Here is a 20429-nt window from a genome sequence, read left to right on the forward strand (position 1 = left end):
AGTTCCGCATGGCTGGAGAGGCCTCAGGAAGCGTCCAATCATGGCGCAAGGGGAAGCAGGCGCGTCTTAACATGGTGTCAGGCGGGAGACAGCGTGTGCATAGGAGGAACTGTCAAACATTTATAAAAACCATCAGATCTCGAGAACTCAGTATCATGAGAACAGTATGGGGGAAACCGTCCCCATGATCCAGTCACCTCCCACCATGGCCTGTCCTCGGCACATGGGGATTATGGCTATTATAATTCGAGATGAGATTTGGGTCGGGACACAGAGCCAAATCATATCAATTGCTTTTTTACAGAAAGGTCTATTAACTCAGCTACATTAATTAATTCAGCAGATATTTATCCAATACCCGCTATGAACAAGAAGCTGGGCTTGGTGTTTGAAATGTATATGCAAGTAAGACTCTTAGGAGCCAGGTGTGGTGGCACATGTCTATAGTCCCAGCTACTTGCCTGTAATCCCAGCTACTCAGGAGGCTGAGGTGGGAGGATCACTTGAGCCCAGGAGTTTGAGACCACCCCGGGCAACATAGACATAAATGGGATGATAGCATACATATTGTTGTACATCTTGCTCTTTATAGATAGTGGTATAATCATAACCGTTTTCCATATCTACATATACAAATCTACCTCATTCTTTTTAACAGTTGTATAGTACCCCATTGTATGGATGTAGCAAGATTTATGTTCTTCAATTTTTCACTGTTAGAAAGAATACATCAATAAATACTTTTTTTTAATGTGAGATAATTGTGAATATTTACATAGGATTGAGTGTTAATAATATAATTTTAGGATCAAATGGCATAGGCATTTAAAAATTTGATAGATCCTAAAGAATTACTCTCTGAAGGAAATATGATACCAATTTACATTTACAATCACAGTGTATGAGGGTGACTATTTTTTCATACCCTTGCCCATGCTGGATATTAACAAGATTTTAACTTTTTTGTGTATTTGATGGGCAACAGATGGTACCTTGTTTAATTTTGAATATCTCTGACTACTACTGAGGTTATCTTCTATGTATATTGGTTTTTCTTAGTTCTTCTGTAATAATTTTTATATGTTTTGTTCACTTTTCTATTAGATTGTGTGTCTCTTAAAATTGATTTAAATAAGTTTTTGGTGGATTTTAACCAAAATCTAACCAAGTCAGTTTCATATGTTCTAAATATTTTCTAACAGTCTATCTTGAAATTTGGTTTCCCCTCTTTTTAGTAGGGAAATTTCAAACATATTCAGAAGTGCAGAGAAAAGTATAATAACCTTTTAATGCCCATCATCTGGCTTTACAGCTACCAACACATGGCCAGCCTTGTTTAATGTATATCCCTCTCACTAACCTTCACTCTACTGGATTACTTTGAAACCAGGTCCAGACATTGTATCATTTTATTTATAAATATTCCAGTATATATTAAAAGGTCAGGATGTTTGTTTTAGTCAGTTCATGTGATGGTGATGGTTGAACTGTTTTAGAAAAGTTAACTATCCATTGCCTGTAGTAAGCTGTCAGTCTTAATAATCCTCTCATTTGCCCTTCGGTTGAAGGTCTAGGATGTTCTCAAATAGCTTTAATTCTGACAAAGAAAGTGATTGACCTGTTGATGATTCCTTTTCTTGACAAAATTGAAAATAGTATGTCTCTTTTCAGCCAACCTAGTCAGGAGGAATAAGGAGTATATTTGAGATTCTTGTGACCTGGAATATATAATATTAAATCATCTAGATGTTGAATAAGTATAGTTTTCCTTGTAAAATCCAAGTTCTTTAAATCATTGGTTTGGCATTTTCAAAAGTTTGAAGGAGACAGTGAATCCTAGTATCAAAGGATTTTTGGCTTCAGAAAAAGTTGTTGCTTATTTTTATTTTATTTTATTTTTTTTTTTCGAGACAGAGTCTCACTCTGTCACCCAGGCTGGAGTGCAGCGGCGCAATCTCAGCCCATTGCAAGCTCCGCCTTCCAGGTTCATGCCATTCTCTTGCCTCAGCCTCCCAAGTAGTTAGGACTACAGGCGCCCGCCACCATGGCCAACTAATTTTTTGTATTTTTAGTAGAGACGGTTTCACTATGGTCTCGATCTCCTGACCTCGTGATCCGCCCGCCTCAGCCTCCCGAAGTGCTGGGATTACAGGCGTGAGCCACCGCGCCTGGCGATTATCTTTTTTTTTTTTAAGAGATGAGGTCTCACTATGTTGCCCAGGCTGGAATACAGTGGCTATTCTCAGGTGCAATCATAGTGAATTATAGCCTTGAACTCCTGGGCTCAAGTGATCCTCCTGCCTCAGCTTCCTGAGTAGCCAGGACTACAGGTGTGTGCCACCGTGCCTAGCTGACTATCCACAGATATTATAAAAAGGGCTGCACTTAAATTAACAGAAGTGAAGTATTTACTTTCAATGGAAGAAATTACATACTGGGGACAGATAGTCCTGGAAATTCTGGTGTACTATTCAGTTAATGGTTTCCATTGAGTTTCTTTATAGGTAATACAGGTACTAATACAGGATACAATCAGATAGGGCATATTCCACTGGGGAATTAGATATTGCCAGTGCAGTTATATAGTTCTTTTACTCTTGGGCACTTATATATGGTAATGTATCAGGATTAAAGTAGAGATCGATGTGCTAGTATTTATGAAAAATGGATACATATTTTTCTTTGATAATCAGGCTGACTTTATTATCTGTTAAACAACTAACAGATTTTATTGAGCATTGTGAGGTTTCTCAGAAGAATATCATTGCTGCTATTCCCTTTCTGGTTTGATAGAACAATTTATTTTTTAGTGTTCATACTTCTTATCAATGACACTAATTTTTATTAGTATTAGAAAGGGACTGCACTTGCTTAGGGTTTGAGAAGTTAATAAATTTTGCCTTGTATGGCTGTTTTAAAAGCCCTAAGTTTGTTCCTTTTTTTTTTTTTCATCTTCTCTTTTGATTTCTTGACAATGCATTGCAATTTAGTTTTTCCAACATGAACTAACTGCCAGTTCATTTTAATCTTTCTTACCACCCTATTTTTAATTTAAGGCCCTTTAACCAAAGAGAGCATAAAGGGTCCCTTGGCATTCTACATCAGGGTCAGTGTCCACATATTGTTTATTTCTAGAAGTCTAATTCTAAAATTACCTATTAATTATGTGGGGTTTTTTTTGTTTATAGTTTTGGATCTTAGTGTAATCAGTTTTAATAGAGGATGGCTTCCTGGATAGCTTACAACAACCCGTGTCCCTGGCTCTTAATAAATAACTTTTGCCGGTGTTGTGGAATCCATCTTCAGTAGCCAGAGTTGGCTAACTATGGCCCGTGGAACAAATTGGTCCGCCGCCTGTTTTTGTATAGTTTATAAGCCAAGAGTGGTTTTCATATTTTTAATGACTGACAAAAAAGCAAAAGAGTAACAGTATTTTGTGACAGATGAAAATTAAATGAAATTTAAATTTCAGAGTCCACAAATAAAATTTTATTGGGACATAGCCATGATCTTTTATTTACATATTGTCTGTGGCTGCCTTTGCACTACCAACAGCAGAGTTGAGTAGCTCTGACAGAGACCGCGTGTGGTGCTCCTGTCACTTTGCACTGCTACTCAGTTACAATTCAGTAACAGTTATAATTCAACAGTATTTCAAATGTCATAGGTATCCTTGTACATGACCTTTTTTTTTTAGTATGAGTGCATACCTATCTGGTGAGTAAGAAAAGTAGACATCTAGTGTTGTGCTTTTAAGTCACAGTTGAGCATGGATTATTTTTTATTGAATTAGATGGCAAAGTACTGTGTCTACTATGCAGTGACACCATAGCTGAGTTAAAAGAATACAATATATGTTGACATTACTAGATTAATCAATCATCACAGTATTCCCAACTCACAGGAGTGTAACAATCAGAAAAACTAGAAAATTTAAGATGGAATCTATTACAGCGGAATTTGTTCACAAAAATAGAAAATGAAAATGAGGCTGCAACCAAAGTTTGGTTTCTGAGTGGCTTATTAGTCAAGCAAAGAAAGTGGTTTTCTAATGGTGAGTAAATTAAGTCCTGTTTAATTTGAGCAGCTGAAGAAACGTATCCAGGACTAGTAGTCTTTAGGCACGACTAGTTGCTTCAAGAGTTGAGGACACTGGGGACAGACATCAGTAGTCAATTAAAAAGCAAGGCAAATGATTTTGAATGATATTCCTTGGCTCTTGCTAAGTTGACCTATGTACCAATACTATTTGAGGCGTGAGTGCTGAGTTTGAAGAGACTGAAGAATTACCCTTTGTGAATATTCTGTGTGGAACAACCACAAGCAAGAATTTTTTTTTTTTTTTTTTTTTTTTGAGACGGAGTCTCACTCTCTCACCAGGCTGGAGTGCAGTGGCATGATCTCAGCTCACTGCAACCTCCTCCTCCCAGGTTCAAGTGATTCTCCTGCCTCAGCCTCCCCAGTAGCTGGGATTGCAGGTGCGTGCTACCACGCCCGGCTAATTTTTTTTGTATTTTTAGTAGAGACGGGGTTTCACCATGTTAGCCAGGATGGTCTCCATCTCCTGACCTTCTGATCCTCCCTCCTTGTCCTCTCAAAGTGCTGGGATTATAGGCATGAGCCAGTGCGCCCAGCCACGTGAGAATATTTTCAAAGAAGATGTGAAAATACTAATTCAGTAAACCTGATGTGGAATCTGCTAAGATGTCTTATATAGATGATGGTGGTAAAAATACGTGTGGAGCAGAAAAAGCCTTAGTTGGACAAATTTATAAAGGTTGTGAAAACATAATATGTTTAAAGCCTTTTCATCAGTAGATACTTCCCAGAAAATATTTGTCATGAGTAGGAACTTTGTGGAAAATACTTAAATCTCATTTGCTATTGAACCAGTAGTATCACCTTTGAACTTGTGGACTTAACCGCTGAAAGAAATAGAAGCTGATTATCCTGACTTGTCCTTCTACACTGCATTTCAGTGGTTTAGCAGTTTTACTGCCATTTTTTGAGCTCAGGATTGAAAAATTCAAAATGGAAATTTTTCTGAACAAGAAGACCCACCTGTCAACCACTAGTATCAAACGCTGAATGGCTTAGAAAATTAGCTTTTGCTGCAGACATTATTTTTCTTAATGCATTCAGTGTAAAATTACAGGGGAAAACAGTGCTTAAATACAAAACTTACTCTGCTGTAAAGTCATTTCAACAGTAGATTCATTGTTTGAATCAAAGTAATGTCAGTCAGCTTTATGTACTTCCCATGCTGTTAAAAGTTTAACAGAAGCACTCAGATCCACAGTGGCAGTGGCGTGTCCTGTCTGAGGAGAGCCAGGCCAGAGACAATGAGCAACACCTCAGAGAACACCAGGGCGTGCCCCGAAACCGCCCACCCTTCCGACTGCGGCAGCTGCTGACCCGCTGTTGCCATGGCCTGCAGGAAAGCCAATGAGGAGGGCAGTTGGAAGAAATTCTTCTGGAACTCAGAGAAGAAGGAGTTTTTAGGCAGGACTGGTGGCAGTTGGTTTAAGATCCTTCTATTCTACATAATATTTTATGGCTGCCTGACTGGCATCTTCATTGGAATCATCCAAGTGATACTGCTCACCATCAGTGAATTTAAACCCACATATCAGGACCCCACCAGGATTAACACAGATTTCTCAGATCCAGCAGACTGAAATTGCCTTTCATCCTAATGATCCCAAGCACTGTGAGGCGTATGTGCTGAACGTAGTTAGCTTCCTGGAAAAGTACAAAGATTCAGCCCAGAAGGATGACATGATTTTTGAAAATTGTGACAATGTGCCTAGTGAACCCAAAAAACAAGGAGACTTTAATCAAGAATGAGGTGAGCGAAAGATCTGCAGATTCAAGCTTGAGTGGCTGGGAAATTGCTCTGGATTAAATGATGAAACTTACGGCTACAAAGAGGGCTCAAGTGAGTTCTAGGCTTCAAACCTAAGTCTCCCGAGAATGAGTCCTTGGAGACTTACCCAGTGATGAAGCATAACGCATCTGTCTTTCCTGTTCAGTGCACTGGCTAGCGAGATGAAGATAAGGATAAAGATGGAAATGTGGAGTATTTTGGACTGGACACCTACCTTGGTTTTCCTCTGTAGAATTATCCCTACTATGACAAACTCCTGCAGCCCAAATACCTGCAGCCCCTGCTTGCTGTACAGTTCACCAACCTTACCATGGACACTGAAATTCGCCTAGTGTAAAGCGTATGGTGAGAACATTGGGCACAGTGAGAAAGATGGTTTTCAGGGATCCTTTGATGTAAAAATTGAAGTTAAGAGCTGATCACAGGCACAAATCTTTCCCACTAGCCATTAAATAAATTTTAAGAAAGATACAAAAGCCTGTTAGTCTTGAACAAACTGTCATATGTATGGGACCTACACTTAAAGCATAATCTATATGCTTTACACTTGCTTTCTGCATTTAATCGGTTAGAATGTAATTAATGTAAACTAAAGTGTAGCAATAGCAACAAAATATTTTACTGTAAGTGACAAAAGAAAAATTGAGCCTTGGGATGTGTTCATTTTTACTGTAAATTATGATTCTATAAGTGACTTGTAAGCAATGTTTCTGGCCCCTAAGTATTGCCTCCTGTATTTTATTTAATGTATAGTACTATAGGTGCATACTCTGGTCGTTTTTCAAGCCATGTTTTATCGTATCTGTTTTGTACTTTATGTGAGCAGGTTTTGCTGTCCAAGGTGTAATATTCAATGGGAATAAAACTGGCATGGTCTTTTTTTTTGGCTCTTTCAAAGATAATGGCCCATCAATGAGCATCTTTAACATATTCCATAGTCTTTTCCTGTGGTGTTAGGTCTTACGTTATTATTATTTTTTCTCCTGGGACTGGGATGAGGTTTTGTCATGGGGGAACTGCCCTTTAAATTTTAAGTGACACTACAGAAAAACACGAAAAGGTGATGGGTTGTGTTGTGCTTGTTTTCAATGCTGTCTTGACATCTCTTCCCTTGTCCTCTAGTATGTTCTAAAGCTGTGTCTGAGATCTAGATTTGCCCATCACTTTAGCTAGTGACAGGCCTAATAAATTTGCTTTGTACATTTTCTTTTACTTTCCTTTTTTCCTTTCTGGAGGCATCACATGCTGATGGTGTGTCTTTATGAATGTTTTAACCATTTTCATGGTGAAAGAATTTTTTATTTATGCAGTTGTACAGTTTTATTTTTTTCTGCAAGAAAAAATGTAGTGTATGAAATAAACCACAGTCACTTGTTTGAAAATAAATCTTTATTTTGAACTTTATAAAAAGCAATGCAGTACCCCATAGACTAGTGTAAAATGTTTTCTACCATGCAAAGTCCATGTTCTAATAATTGCCAGGAGTACAGTGCTCTTGTTGATCATGTATTCAGTCAAGTTAAAACAATGGACAATAAAAGAATGAATACATGAAAAAAAAAACAGAAGACATCTGCAGCAGATAATTTTCCAAGCCCAACCTATAGTTCCAGAAGTGTTTTTCAGATTTCCATGCAAGTGCAGAGGAAATTTACATACTTCAAAATCCGTTAAATAGTGCAGTTGAGCAGTTTTCTGCCGACTTCAATTGGAAGTGATTAGTCCTCAATGTAAGAAGATGCTAAAAGGCAAATATCAACAAGAATTTCATAGAATTCTATAAATGCTTCCAAAGCAATGAATATAGTTATTTAAAATCACGTTTATAGATTTATATCAGCATTTGGCAGTACCTATGTATAAGATTTCGAATATGAAATAGTAAAATATCAGATCATCATCAATAGATGAACATTTGCAATTAATTTTGATGATAAGGAATACTAACTGAATCCCAATTAAGTGAAATATTTTATCCTATTCCCCCAAAAAGAATTCTGTTCTTCTCATTAGTAGACCTGTATTACAAAGAGTTGCACTCACATATTTTTATTATATTTTAAATTTTGTCAAAAAATTTCATGGAAATTTGTAGTTATTTCTTATTATACTTTCATCATATCCTTTATATTACCTCTTGGCCTCCAAAGCATAAAATATTTGCTATCTAGCTGTTTAGTCAGTTCTCGCATTGCTATAAAGAAATACCTGAGACTGGGTGATTTATAAAGAAAAGAGGTTTAATTAGTTCACAGTTCTGCAGGCTGTACGGAAAGCATAGAAGCTTCTGGGGAGCCTCAAGAAGCTTCCAGTCTTGGCGGAAGGCAAAGATGGAACAGGTGTCTTACATAGCAGGAGCAAGAGAGAGATGGGGGAGGCGCCTCACACTTTTAAATGACCAGATCTCATGAGAACGAACTCACCAGTCGTGAGGACAGTACCAAGAGGGATATTGCTAAATCATTCATGAGAATTCACCCCCATGACCCAGTTACCCCCCACCAGGCCCCATCTCCAACAGTTGGATTTCAATTTGACATGAGATTTGGATGGGGACACAGTTCCAAACCATGTCACCAGCCCTCTTCGAAAAAAGTTTGCCAACCCTATTTCAATGGTTTCGTTAGGATTCCACCCCATTTTATTTATTTTTGTTAGTAGTAACCTGGAAAGAAGTTATGAAACTGGAAGGATGTAACTAGAAGCCTTGGAGTATAAATATTTAGGAGGATTCTAAATTATTTGACTATCTCAGTTCTGCACAGGACCAAGGCTTAGAAATGACAATATTTCCTTCTCCAGGTGAGTTGGCAAAATTTCAAAGTGGAAACTGTGAGACAGTTATGGTCAATAACCCAGGAAGAAAAGGGATGGAGAGAGTTTCTTGAGAGTACAGGAGTTCATTACCAGGAGGGGAGCAGTGGGATAGGAAGATCAGGGAAGATGGAAGAGGGAGAAGAAGATATGCAAGGAAAGAACAGAGTAGCAGTGCTCAAACTGTCCTAATGTTGGTCAATGGAAGCACCTCAGTTGGCTCCTAAGTCCCTTTGTCATAACTGTAGTATCATGGCGTCCTCACTTTCAGGAATAATATGTTTCAGACTCATCTTATACATTTCCTGTCCTGGGTTGGTAATCAACTATTTCTAAAAGGAGCCACTTTTCCTTTTACTGGAAAATGAAATCAAGTTAAAGTAATTACATACTTGATTTATTCTATGTCTCTACACACATAGAGAATAACGTGTAGTTTCAAATAACAGTATTAATACTAACAATGTAATTTAAGATTTCTTTGCTTTTCTTTGTATCTTTAGTATATATATCCCACTAGAGATGTATAGTTCAATTTCTGTGTGTTAAAGTCACTTAAAATTTTTCTATGTAGAAATATCATCAGTAGATATACAGTTAGGCTCATTTGTTTCATTTTGCTTCTGATTTTTAAAAATAATTTTGTTTTTATTTTATAATTGCCTAAAAATTTACATGATTTCTTAGTCAAACCTACAGAACAGATATTTCAGAGAACTCTAGCTTCCATCTCTGTCCTTTCCACTCTAAGTCCTCTCTCCTATATAAGTAACTGTTTTAAAGTTTTGGGGTTTTTTTTTAATACTTAAAATATAAGAAGATAAAGCCAGGCTCCGTGGCTCATGCCTATAATCCCAGGACTTTGGGAGGCTGAGGTGGGAGGATCACTTGAGACCAGGAGTTTGAGACCAGCCTGGGCAACATTAGCGAGACCCTTTTCCTTACCAAAAATTTAAAAATAAAAATAATATTTTTAAAAAAGCATACATATTTGTATTAAACACCATACCCTTTATAAATAAGGCATACTATACATACTTTCTGCTCTTGCTTTTTTTTGAGGCGGAGTCTCACTCTGTGGCCCAGGCTGGAGTGCAGTGGCACGATCTTGGCTCACTGCAACCTCTGTCTCCCGGGTTCAAGCAATTCTCCTGCCTCAGCCTCCCAAGTAGCTGGGACTACAGGCGCATGCCACCATGCCTGGCTAATTTTTTGTATTTTTAGTAGAGACGGGGTTTCACCATGTTAGCCAGGATGGTCTGGATGATCTGACCTTGTGATCCACCCGCCTTGGCCTCCCAAAGTGCTGGGATTACAGGCATGAGCCACCACGCCCGGCTGCTCTTGCTTTTTTTACTTAACTCTGTCATGAGGATTATGCCATAGCAGTAAATAAAGACATTTCTTCATTTATTTTATAATACTCTGTTTTTTGATATACCGTAATTTATTCAATCATTCCCCCATAGGACGTTTCTAGGCTTTTGCTATTAAAATGATACCATGAGAAGCCTTGTAAATAAAAGTTAAAGGAATTTTTTATAATGCAAAAATTTGAGAAAACACAGTAATAGAAAAATACTCTCTCATATTTTTCAACTTTGAGGCAAAAATGAAGGACTTGTTTTTATATCAGGCTTAGTTAACTTTTATAAAGGTAATATTGAGAAAAGAATCTTACCAAACTGTCTTTATCTCATTGCAAATCCAGATTTTCCTGCCTCCTTTTTTATTGTGGTAAAAAACACATAGCCCAAAATTTACCATCTTAACCATTTTTAAAGATACGGTTCATAAGTGTGTAAGTATATTCACATTGTTGTGAAACAGATCTTCAGAGGTTTTTCGTATTGCAAAACTGAAACACTATACCCATTAAATAACTACCCCCCATTTCCCTGCCACCCCCCCGGTCCCTGACAACCACCATTCTGCTTTTTGTTTCCATTAATTTGAATACTTTAGATACCCCATATAAGTGGAGTCATACAGTGTATGTCCTTTTGAGATGGGCTTATTTCACTTAGCATAGTGTCCTCAAGGTTTATCCATGTTGTTGCATGTGACAGGATTTCCTTTTTCAAGGTGAAATAATCTCTATCATCATATGTATATACCACATTTTGTTTATCCATTCATTCATCCATCCATGGACATTTGGGTTGCTTCACCTCTTGACTGTTGTGACTACTGCTGCTATGAACATGGGCATGTAAATAGCTTTTTGAGGCCCCACTTGATATTCTTTTGGACGTATGTTCAGAAGTAGGATTGCTGGATTATCTGGTAATTCTATGTTAAAATTTTTTTTAGGAACCTTCATATTTTTTTCCATAGCAATTGCACCATTTTATATTCCTACCATCAGTGCAAAAAGGTTCCAGTTTTGACACATTGCCAATCCTTGTTATTTTCTGTTTATAGTTTTTTTAATAGTAGCCATCCTAATGGATGTGAGGTGCTATCTCATTGTGGTTTTCATATGTATTTCTCTGATGATAAGTGATGTTGAGCATCTTTCCATATGCTTGTTGGTGGTTTCTATATAATCTTTGGAGAAATGTCTATTGAAATCCTCTCCCCATTTTTCAATCAGGTTACAAATCCAAATTTTTTATAACTTAATATTTTTGCTGTTAGCTAGTAGCGCATATTTAACACAGTCCTAAAGAGAATATCATGTTAATCTAGACTGTGACTGATAAGAATATCTATGACCTAAATTTATTTTGTCATTCTTACAGGGCTATTTAGAAACCAAAAAATATTAAGAGAATACAGAGATTTCTTGGGAAATACCAAGGTAAGGATATCTTTGTAATAATGTGTATGTTTGCGTTGCACAGCAAAATTCTAATATCAGTCCACTGTAAAATTCTAGCATGTCTGTGATCTCAATCTAAGATTTTCTTGAATACATTGTAGTTCACTGAATTATAGTCTATTCATTCATTTCCGTCTGATTTTCCTTTTTTTTTTTTGAGACAGAGTTTCACTCTTCTTGCCCAGGCTGGAGTGCAGTAGTGTGATCTCGGCTCACTGCAATCTCTGCCTCCCGGGTTTGAGCGATTCTCCTGCCTCAGCCTCCCGAGCAGCTGGGACCACAGGCACGCCACCATGCCCAGTTAATTTTTGTGTTTTTAGTAGAGACAGAGTTTCACCATGTTGGCTAGGCTGGTCTTGAACTCCTGACCTCGGGTGATCCGCCTGCCTCGGCCTCCCAAAGTGTCGGGATTACAGGCGTGAGCCACCGTGCGTGGCCTGATTTTCTTGAAATTTAAAACATTTGTACATAAGTTTTCTTTAAAGTCATAACCATGTTATGAACCTTAAGCATGTAGATATAGATGAGGAAGACTTTATTTTCTTAGGTTTTAGTGAGATTTATATCTGTCATACACATTCGTAATTTTCTTTAGCCTCTCTCTTTCTGCTCCTAACTCTGGTTCAGCATTCAGACTGCCAACTCTGTGCTTGTATCCAAGAAGCTTAGCCCTTGGAGAACAAAATTACAGAGCCAGTGTGATTGTTCTTTCTTCATTATATGACTATACAAAATCAATGGATACTCAATATTATTTGACAGTCTTACTAAACTTCCAGAGTATGTTCATCTTCCCACTCTTTGAAATAGCTATTGCGTATCTTTTTCTTTCTTCCCAACAGCCTCACTCTTTACCCTTCAGCTGTTGACTTTACTTCATATTTTATTGAAAAAATAGGTGTAATTTCATAAAAGTACCTCATCTTTTTCATCACCTCATCTTTTCATCACCAAATTTACTAACTCATCTACACATGTGACAAAATACTCTGCTTTCCTTCCTACTAGAAGGAAATTAATATTGGGACACATATAGAAAGTTGGCCTCTACTGTTCTACCTCTTATTTTCTCCTGAACCTAATCCAATTGGGCTTTCAACCCCACCACCCCACTGAAATGACTTACCAAAGTCCCCAGCACCTTTAAGATGCCAAGCAGTCTATGGCCAAGTTGACTTTCCATTTAAACTTGGCTGGGAGGAATCTCCTGTCAAGAAGTTAATGTCATATTTGGATAAAAGGCTACCTATGCACATTTTCTTCTCTCTGGTGGCATTTGAGACATTGCACCCGTTTTGCAAAGTTTAGACATTGGCAATGATGATAATTTTAGCCAAATCTTATTTGATATGCTTTCCTTTTCCATTTATATTCTTCAAGACCTCTTAATTTCCATTTCACCTTTGATCCCTGCATTTCTGGCACCCCAGTACTGCCCTGAAGATGTGGACTCTCCTCAGGTAGAGCCTTCATATGTCTTCTGAGCCAGCATTTTCACTCTCATGCCTCAAGGGCTATTGCCATTGCCTCTTGTGCTGGGATAACTTAGGCTGGTGAGACCTGCCTCCTGGGAAGATTCACTCCTCGCCTTCACAACTGTTTCACATTGAGAATCATCCTCACCAGATTTTCTAATAGTAGCTGTTGACTAATGAAATCTTTGTTACTTTAGAAGATTAATACTGGTCAGCTTTTGAATATTCCATGTTTTGAATTGATTTTTTTTGCTATTACAACCTTTTTTTGCTGGGACATTAGGATAAAACTAGTATTTCATTTCCCTCTACTGTACCCCTATTCCCTTTAGGAATGGTTGTTCTCCCACTGAAAATGGTTGCTTTCTTTCTCTAAAACATAGGACTAATCCTGTTTGCAAAAATTAATGCCTTTTTTTGTTGTTGTTGTTATTTCTGACCCAGACACTTGTTTTTCCAATATATTCTTATCTCATGAGAACTCCAGTAATGAGATATATGAAATCACAGTGTTCTGGGTCTGCTCCTCTGGTATTTAATTTCTTATATAATAATTTCCCCTTTAATACATTTCTACTTTCCCATGCCTTCCCTTCTATTTCTAATTCATGGGTTTCTTGATATAGTACTTCAGAGAATTGGAAGTACCTTTATCTCTGCTTAATATATTTAACTCCACAATAGTATCACCTTGAAATGCACCAATAATGCTTTGAACAATTTATGCTCCTTTTCCTGGTAGTTGTCTCTGAAATCTATCCAAATTTTCTGTACTTGTCCCAATATTAAAGAACCTTGTTTATTGTGAATGTTCTCAAAGATATATAAAAATAGAAAAAATAGATATTGGCTATCTAGTTTCATTAATTTCTAACATTTTGCTGTCCTGGTCTTCAAAAAGGGGCAGTTCTCCGATTGCTCTGATTATGGAATTTTTTTATATTTTATTTTATGTTATGTTATGTTATTTTTATTTTATGTTATTTTATGTGATGTGATGTGATGTGATGTTATTTTATGTTATTTTATTTTATGTTTGAGACAGAGTCTTGCTGTGTTGCCCACGATCTCAGCTCACTGCAACCTCTGCCTCGTGGGTTCAAGAGATTCTCATGCCTCAGCCTCCTGAGTAGCTGGGATTACGGGCACCCACTACCACACCTGGCTGATTTTTTTGTATTTTAGTAGAGACGGGGTTTTACCATGTTGCCCACACTGGTCTCAAACTCCTGAGCTCAAGCAGTCTGCCCATCTTGGCCTCCCAAAGTGCTAGGATTACAAGCGTGAGCCACTGCGCCCAGCCTGATTATGGAATTTTTGAGTAGCTTTTACAGGAAGCTTCCCAAGTGGGTTGTGAATCCTGGCTCCTTGTGATCTCTTATTTTTCCAGATTTTTATTCTCTTGTTAGAGTTCCTTGGGCCTTATCATTATTTCTAGTTTCTACCAACACATCTTCCCATTTTCTACAGCCTTCTTTATTAGAGTGGTTTGAGCCCAGTGAATCTTTTTCCTTATTTTTCTTATTATTTCTTATTCTGATCTTAAAGATCTCATTTCCTTTCCCTGTTTTGCCCCTCCCATGAGTTCCCAAACCTTTCTTCTAAAGAAATCTTATTTTTCACCGTAAGCAGCATTCTATTGTTCCCATAATAATTTCATTGAATTTTTTCTCTATTCAACCAAATAATACAATATATTCTTATTTTAATAAAACATACATTCTGTTTGTTATCAATAAACAGTATAATTCAGAAATCTAGACCCATAGTCAGAGTTTATGGCTTACAAATTGAAGTAAAAGTTGAGATCACATGGACAAGGTTTATCCCTGTGTAGTTCCTTCTCTTAGCTCTGAAGGCAGGTCAATACAGAATTTGGGGTGTCTGATTTCACACATTCTTAGAGCATATGAATTTCAGCTCAGTGCACTTTTCTACTTTATTACTAGTTTTTATATAGCCAACTCAGATCCTTTCTGGAAGTAGGCAGGACATGAATTACAAGGAAACAAAACAAACAAGTTTCTGGAAAGAGAGCCAGATATGCTTTCGGTTTTAATCTTTCCACTTTCTAAACAAGAACTTCTAGAGAAAAATAAGTAAACCTAATTCAGAAGTTTTGATAGAGGAAAATGTTCTGGTCTGTCAAAGCCACCAGTTATAGTGCTTCTCTGCAAAATTTTGGAGGTATTAAAAAAAGTTTTTGTTTTTTTACAGCCACGCTCCAGAACGGCATCAGTGTTTTTTAAGGGACCAGGAAAAGTGGTGATGGTTGCAATTTGCATGTGAGTACTGAAAAATAAGCTTTGCGAAATAGAATATATTCTTTTAAATATGTATATCCTTAAATATATAAATTTATTACATGGTAGCTAGCTATAGAGTTTGAGGTTTATTTTGTTTTAGGAGGAAATTGAAGAAGTCTTTATTATTGTCAGTAAAGTGGTGGGGAAAGAGCATGAATTCATATAGACACCCATGCTCATTCTCTGTATATTTTTGATGTAGTTAGATCTAAGAATAGTTGCTATCTGAAAATCCTTTCTTATTTTTATTGGAGTTGATAGAAGTCTTTTTTAAAGAAGTTAGCTAAACCAACCTGGGTTACAGCTACTGAAGAATATCTTTGTGCTTATTATCTTTATTCCACTTATCTTGGAAGAACATAATTGTTATTTTTGCCGCCTCTTTTTTTTTTTTTTTTTTTTGAGGCAGAGTCTTGCTCTGTTGCCAGGCTGGAGTGCAGTGGCGCAATCTCAACTCACTGCAATCTCTGCCTGCCGGGTTCAAGCAATTAACTGCATCATCCTCCCAAGTAGCTAGGATTACAGGCGCACGCCATCACGCCCAGCTAATTTTTGTATTTTTAATAGAGATGGGGTTTCACTATGTTGGCCAGGATGGTCTCAATCTCCTGACCTCGTGATCTGCCCGCCTCGGCCTCCCAAAGTGCTGGGATTACAGGTGTGAGCCACTGAGCCCAGCCTTGCCTCCCCCTTTTTCCCTCTATCTTCTTGATTCCTATTGTTTTGTTCACCTTTTATCTGTTTTTCTGACTAGTCTATTTTAGGATGTATGAAATCATTCAATAATTCATTAGTTCTTTTATTCTTAAATATATATGTAAAATATGTATCAGATAGTGTGATATGATCTGAAAATATAAAGATATAATACATAATTCTTTAAGGACTGGAGGGACACTAAACTAGAGGAAGGCATTTATAATACAGACAAGGAATAATGATGTCATAACTATCATAGTGGTGGTACAGATAGACATAGTTTCAACTTCTTAGAAGGTATGTTCAAGGATAGTGACCAGGTTTCTGGCTTGTACAGTTGTGTAAATAATGTACCATTCACTGAGGAGAGCACTGGAAGGAGGAGCAGGGTGGGAGCAGAGAAAATGATGAGTTCATTTTTGAGCTGGTGGTATGTTTAGGGCACCCAGGTGGAGATAGTCAACAGGGTTCTTTTCACCAATAATACAGGGATAGTGATTATAGCTTTTCTTATTGGAGGGATGTATATGTGAAAAGTGCTTAACATAGTACCTGCTCTAAGATATGTACTTAAGAAGTATTATTGTTAATATATATTGGTCTGAAGCTCAGGAGAGAAATCTGAGTTAGAGGTTTGGAGTTGATAGTTTTTAGTATATAGATGATAACTAAAGCCATAAAAGTAAAGATCACCTGAGGAATGTATGTATATATAGTATCAGGAATAAAAAGTCCTCAGGAAAAATTCCTTGAAGAATGTTAACATTAAGAAAAAGGTGGAGGCTTTGGGAGGCCGAGGTGGGCAGATCACGAGGTCAGGAGATCGAGACCATTCCGGCTAACATGGTGAAACCCTGTCTCTACTAAAAATACAAAAAATTAGCTGGGTGTAGTGGTGGGTGCCTGTAGTCCCAGCTACTCAGGAGGCTGAGGCAGGAGAATGGTGTGAACCCGGGAGGCGGAGCTTGCAGTGAGCCAAGATTGCGCCACTGCACTCCAGTCTGGGCAACAGAGCCAGACTCCGTCTCAAAAAAAAAAAAAAGTGCCTGCAGAGGAGATTGAGGAGGAGTAAGGAGAAAAGTAGAAAGAAAACCAGGGGTGTATTAGTCCATTTTCACACTGCTGATAAAGACATACCCGAGACTGGGCAATTTACAAAAGAAAGAGATTTAATTGGATGTACAGTTCCCATGGCTGGGGAAGCCTCACAATCATGGTGGAAGGCAAGGAGGAGCAAGTCATGTCTTACACGGATGGCAGCAGGCAAATAGAGCTTGTGCAGGGTAACTCCCATTTTTAAAAACCATCAGATCTCGTGAGCTCATTCACTATCACGAGAACAGCATGGGAAAGACCCACCCTCATGCTTCAGTCATCTCCCACTGGGTCCCTCCCAAAACATGTGGGAATTATAGGAGGTACAAGATGAGATTTTGTGGGGGACACAGAGCCAAACCATATCAAGGAGTGTCAAGAAAGCCAAGGGAAGAAGCGTTTGTTTTTTTTGTGAGACGGAATCTTGCTCTGTCACCAGGCTGGAGTGCAGTGGCGCAATCTCGGCTCACTGCAACTTCTGCCTCCCAGGTTCAAGCGATTCTCCTGCCTCAGCCTCCTGAGTAGCTGAGACTACAGGCACACATGTTTTAAGAAAATAGCAGGCCTGCTACAGGCTCACACCTGGAATCCCAGCACTTTGGGAGGCTGAGGCAGGAGGATTACTTGAGCTCAGGAATTTCAGACCACCTTGGGTAACATAATGAGACCTTGTACCTACAAAAAATTTTTTTTAATTAGCTGGGCATGGTGGGTGATGTGCGCCTGTAGACCTACTCAAGAAGCTGAGGCAGGAGAATCATTTGGGCCCAGGAGTTTAAGGCTGCAGTAAGCTGTGATTACATCACTGCACTCCAACGTGGGCAAGAACAAGACCCTGTCTTTAAAAACTAAATAGCCAGCTGGGGGGGTGGTGGGCAAGATGGCTGGATTGGAACAGATCCTGTCTGCAGCTCCCAGCGAAATCCATGCAGAAGGTGGGTAACTTCTGCATTTCCAACTGAGGTACCCGGCTTATCTCATTGGGACTGGTCAGACAGTGGGTGCAGCCCACGGAGGGTGACCCGAAGCAGGGTGGGGCATTGCCTCACCGGGGAAGTGCAAGGGGTTGGGGAACTCCCTCCCCTAGCCAAGGGAAGCCATGAGGGACTGTGCCGTGAGGAACGGTGCATTCCAGCCCAGGTAGTACACTTTTCCCATGGTCTTCACAACCCGCAGACCAGGAGATTCCCTCAGGTGCCTACACCACCAGGGCCTTGGGTTTCAAGCACAAAACTGTGCGGCCATTTGGGCAGACACCAAGCTAGCTAGACTAGTCTTTTTCCAGTGGTGCCTGGAATGCCAGTGCAACAGAACCTTTTACTCCCTTGGAAAGGGGGCTGAAACCAGGCAGCTAAGTGGTCTAGCTCAGCAGATCCCACCTCCAGGGAGCCCAGAAAGCTAAGATCCACTGGCTTGAAATTCTGGCTGCCAGCACAGCAGTCTGAAGTTGACACGGGATGCTTGAGTTCGGTGTGTGTGTGGGGTGGGGGTTGGGGGCCACCATTACTGAGGCTTGAGTAGGCAGTTTTCCCCTCACAGTGTAAACAAAGCCATCAGGAAATTCGAACTGGACAGAGCCCACCATAGCTCAGCAAAGCCACTGTAGCCAGACTGCCTCTCTAGATTCCTTCTCTCTGGGAAGGGCATCTCTGGAAGAAAGGCCCAGCAGGCTCGGTCAGGGGTTTATAGATAAAATTCCCATCTCTCTGGGACAGAAAACTTGGGGGTAGGGGCGGCTGTGGGCGCAGCTTCAGCAGACTTAAATGTTCCTGCCTGCTGGCTCTGAAGAGAGCAGCGGATCTCCCAACACAGCGCTCGAGGTCTGCTAAGGGACAGACTGCCTCCTCAAGTGGGTCCTTGACCCCATGCCTCCTGATGGAGAGATACCTCCCAGCAGGGATCAACAGACACCTCATACAGGAGAGCTCCAGCTGACATCTGGCAGGTGCTCCTCTGGGATGAAGTTTCCAGAGGAAGGGACAGACAGCAGTCTTTGCTGTTCTGCAGCCCCTGCTGTTAATATCCAGGCAAACAGAGTCTGGAGTGGACCTCCAGCAAACTCCAGCAGACCTGCAGCAGAGGGGCCTGACTGTTAGAAAGAAAACTAACAAACAGAAAGGAATAGCATCAACATCAACAAAAAGGATGTCCACACAAAAACGCCATCCAAAGGTCACCAACATCAAAGACCAAAGGTAGATAAATCCATGAAGATGAGGAAAAACCAGTGCAAAAAGGCTGAAAATTCCAAAAACCAGAACACCTCTTCTCCTCCAAAGGATCACAACTCCTCGCCAGCAAGGGAACAAAACTGGGCGGAGAATGAGTTTGACGAAGTAGGCTTCAGAAAGTGGGTAATAACAAACTCCTTCAAGCTAAAGGAGCATGTTCCAACCCAAAACAAGAAAGCTAAGAACCTTGAAAAAAGGTAAGAGAAATTGCTAACTAGAATAACCAGTTTAGAGAAAAACATAAATGACCTGATGGAGCCGAAAAACACAGCATGAGAACTTTGTGAAGCATACACAAGTATCAGTAGCCAAATCAATCAAGCTGAAGAAAGGATATAAGAGATTGAAGATCAGCTTAATGAAATAAAGCATGAAGATAAGATTAGAGAAAAAAATGAAAAAGAATAAACAAAGCCTGCAAGAAATATGGGACTATGTGAAAAGACCAAACCCACATTTGGTTTGGTGTACCTGAAAGTGACTGGGAGAATGGAACCAGGTTGGAAAACACTCTTCAGGAGATTATCCAGGAGAACTTCCCCAACCTAGCAAGACAGGCCAACATTCAAATTCAGGAAATACAGAGAACACCACAAAGACAGGCCTCAAGAAGAGCAATCTCAAGTCACATAATCATCAGATTCACCAAGGTTGAAATGAAGGAAAAAATGTTAAGGGCAGCCGGCTGGGCACAGTGGCTCACGCCTGTAATCTCAGCACTTTGGGAGGCCGAGGTGGGCAGATCACAAGGTCAGGAGATCGAGACCAGCCTGGCTAACATGGTGAAACCCCGTCTTTACTAAAAATACAAAAAGATTAGCTGGGTGTGGTGGTGGACGCCTGTAGTCCCAGCTACTCAGGAGGCTGAGTCAGGAGAATGGCGTGAACCCAGGAGGCAGAGCTTGCAGTGAGCTGAAATCGCGCCACTGCACTCCAGCCTGGGCGACAGAGCAAGACTCCATCTCCAAAAAAAATAAAAAATAAAAAAATAATGTTAAGGGCAGCCAGAGAGAAAGGTCAGTTTACCCACAAAGGGAAGCCCACCAGACTAACAGTGGATCTTTCTGCAGAAACCCTACAACCCAGAAGAGAGTGGGG

General features: G+C 39.4%; 1 protein-coding gene and 1 pseudogene across 1 annotated transcript in view; both read left to right on the forward strand.

Annotated features, from left to right (window-relative positions):
* The window catches only part of SLC30A9 (solute carrier family 30 member 9), a 100259-nt gene that overhangs the window by 37418 nt on the left and 42412 nt on the right, over positions 1-20429 (forward strand). The window contains exons 7-8 of the mRNA XM_054484393.2: positions 11446-11504; positions 15218-15285. Of these exons, the coding sequence (XP_054340368.1) occupies positions 11446-11504; positions 15218-15285 (127 nt within the window). The remainder of the gene's footprint in view (positions 1-11445; positions 11505-15217; positions 15286-20429) is intronic.
* Positions 502-7979, forward strand: LOC129034764 (sodium/potassium-transporting ATPase subunit beta-1-like; annotated as a pseudogene).

Source organism: Pongo pygmaeus, chromosome 3 (assembly GCF_028885625.2).
Source record: "Pongo pygmaeus isolate AG05252 chromosome 3, NHGRI_mPonPyg2-v2.0_pri, whole genome shotgun sequence".
Lineage (NCBI taxonomy): Eukaryota > Metazoa > Chordata > Mammalia > Primates > Hominidae > Pongo > Pongo pygmaeus.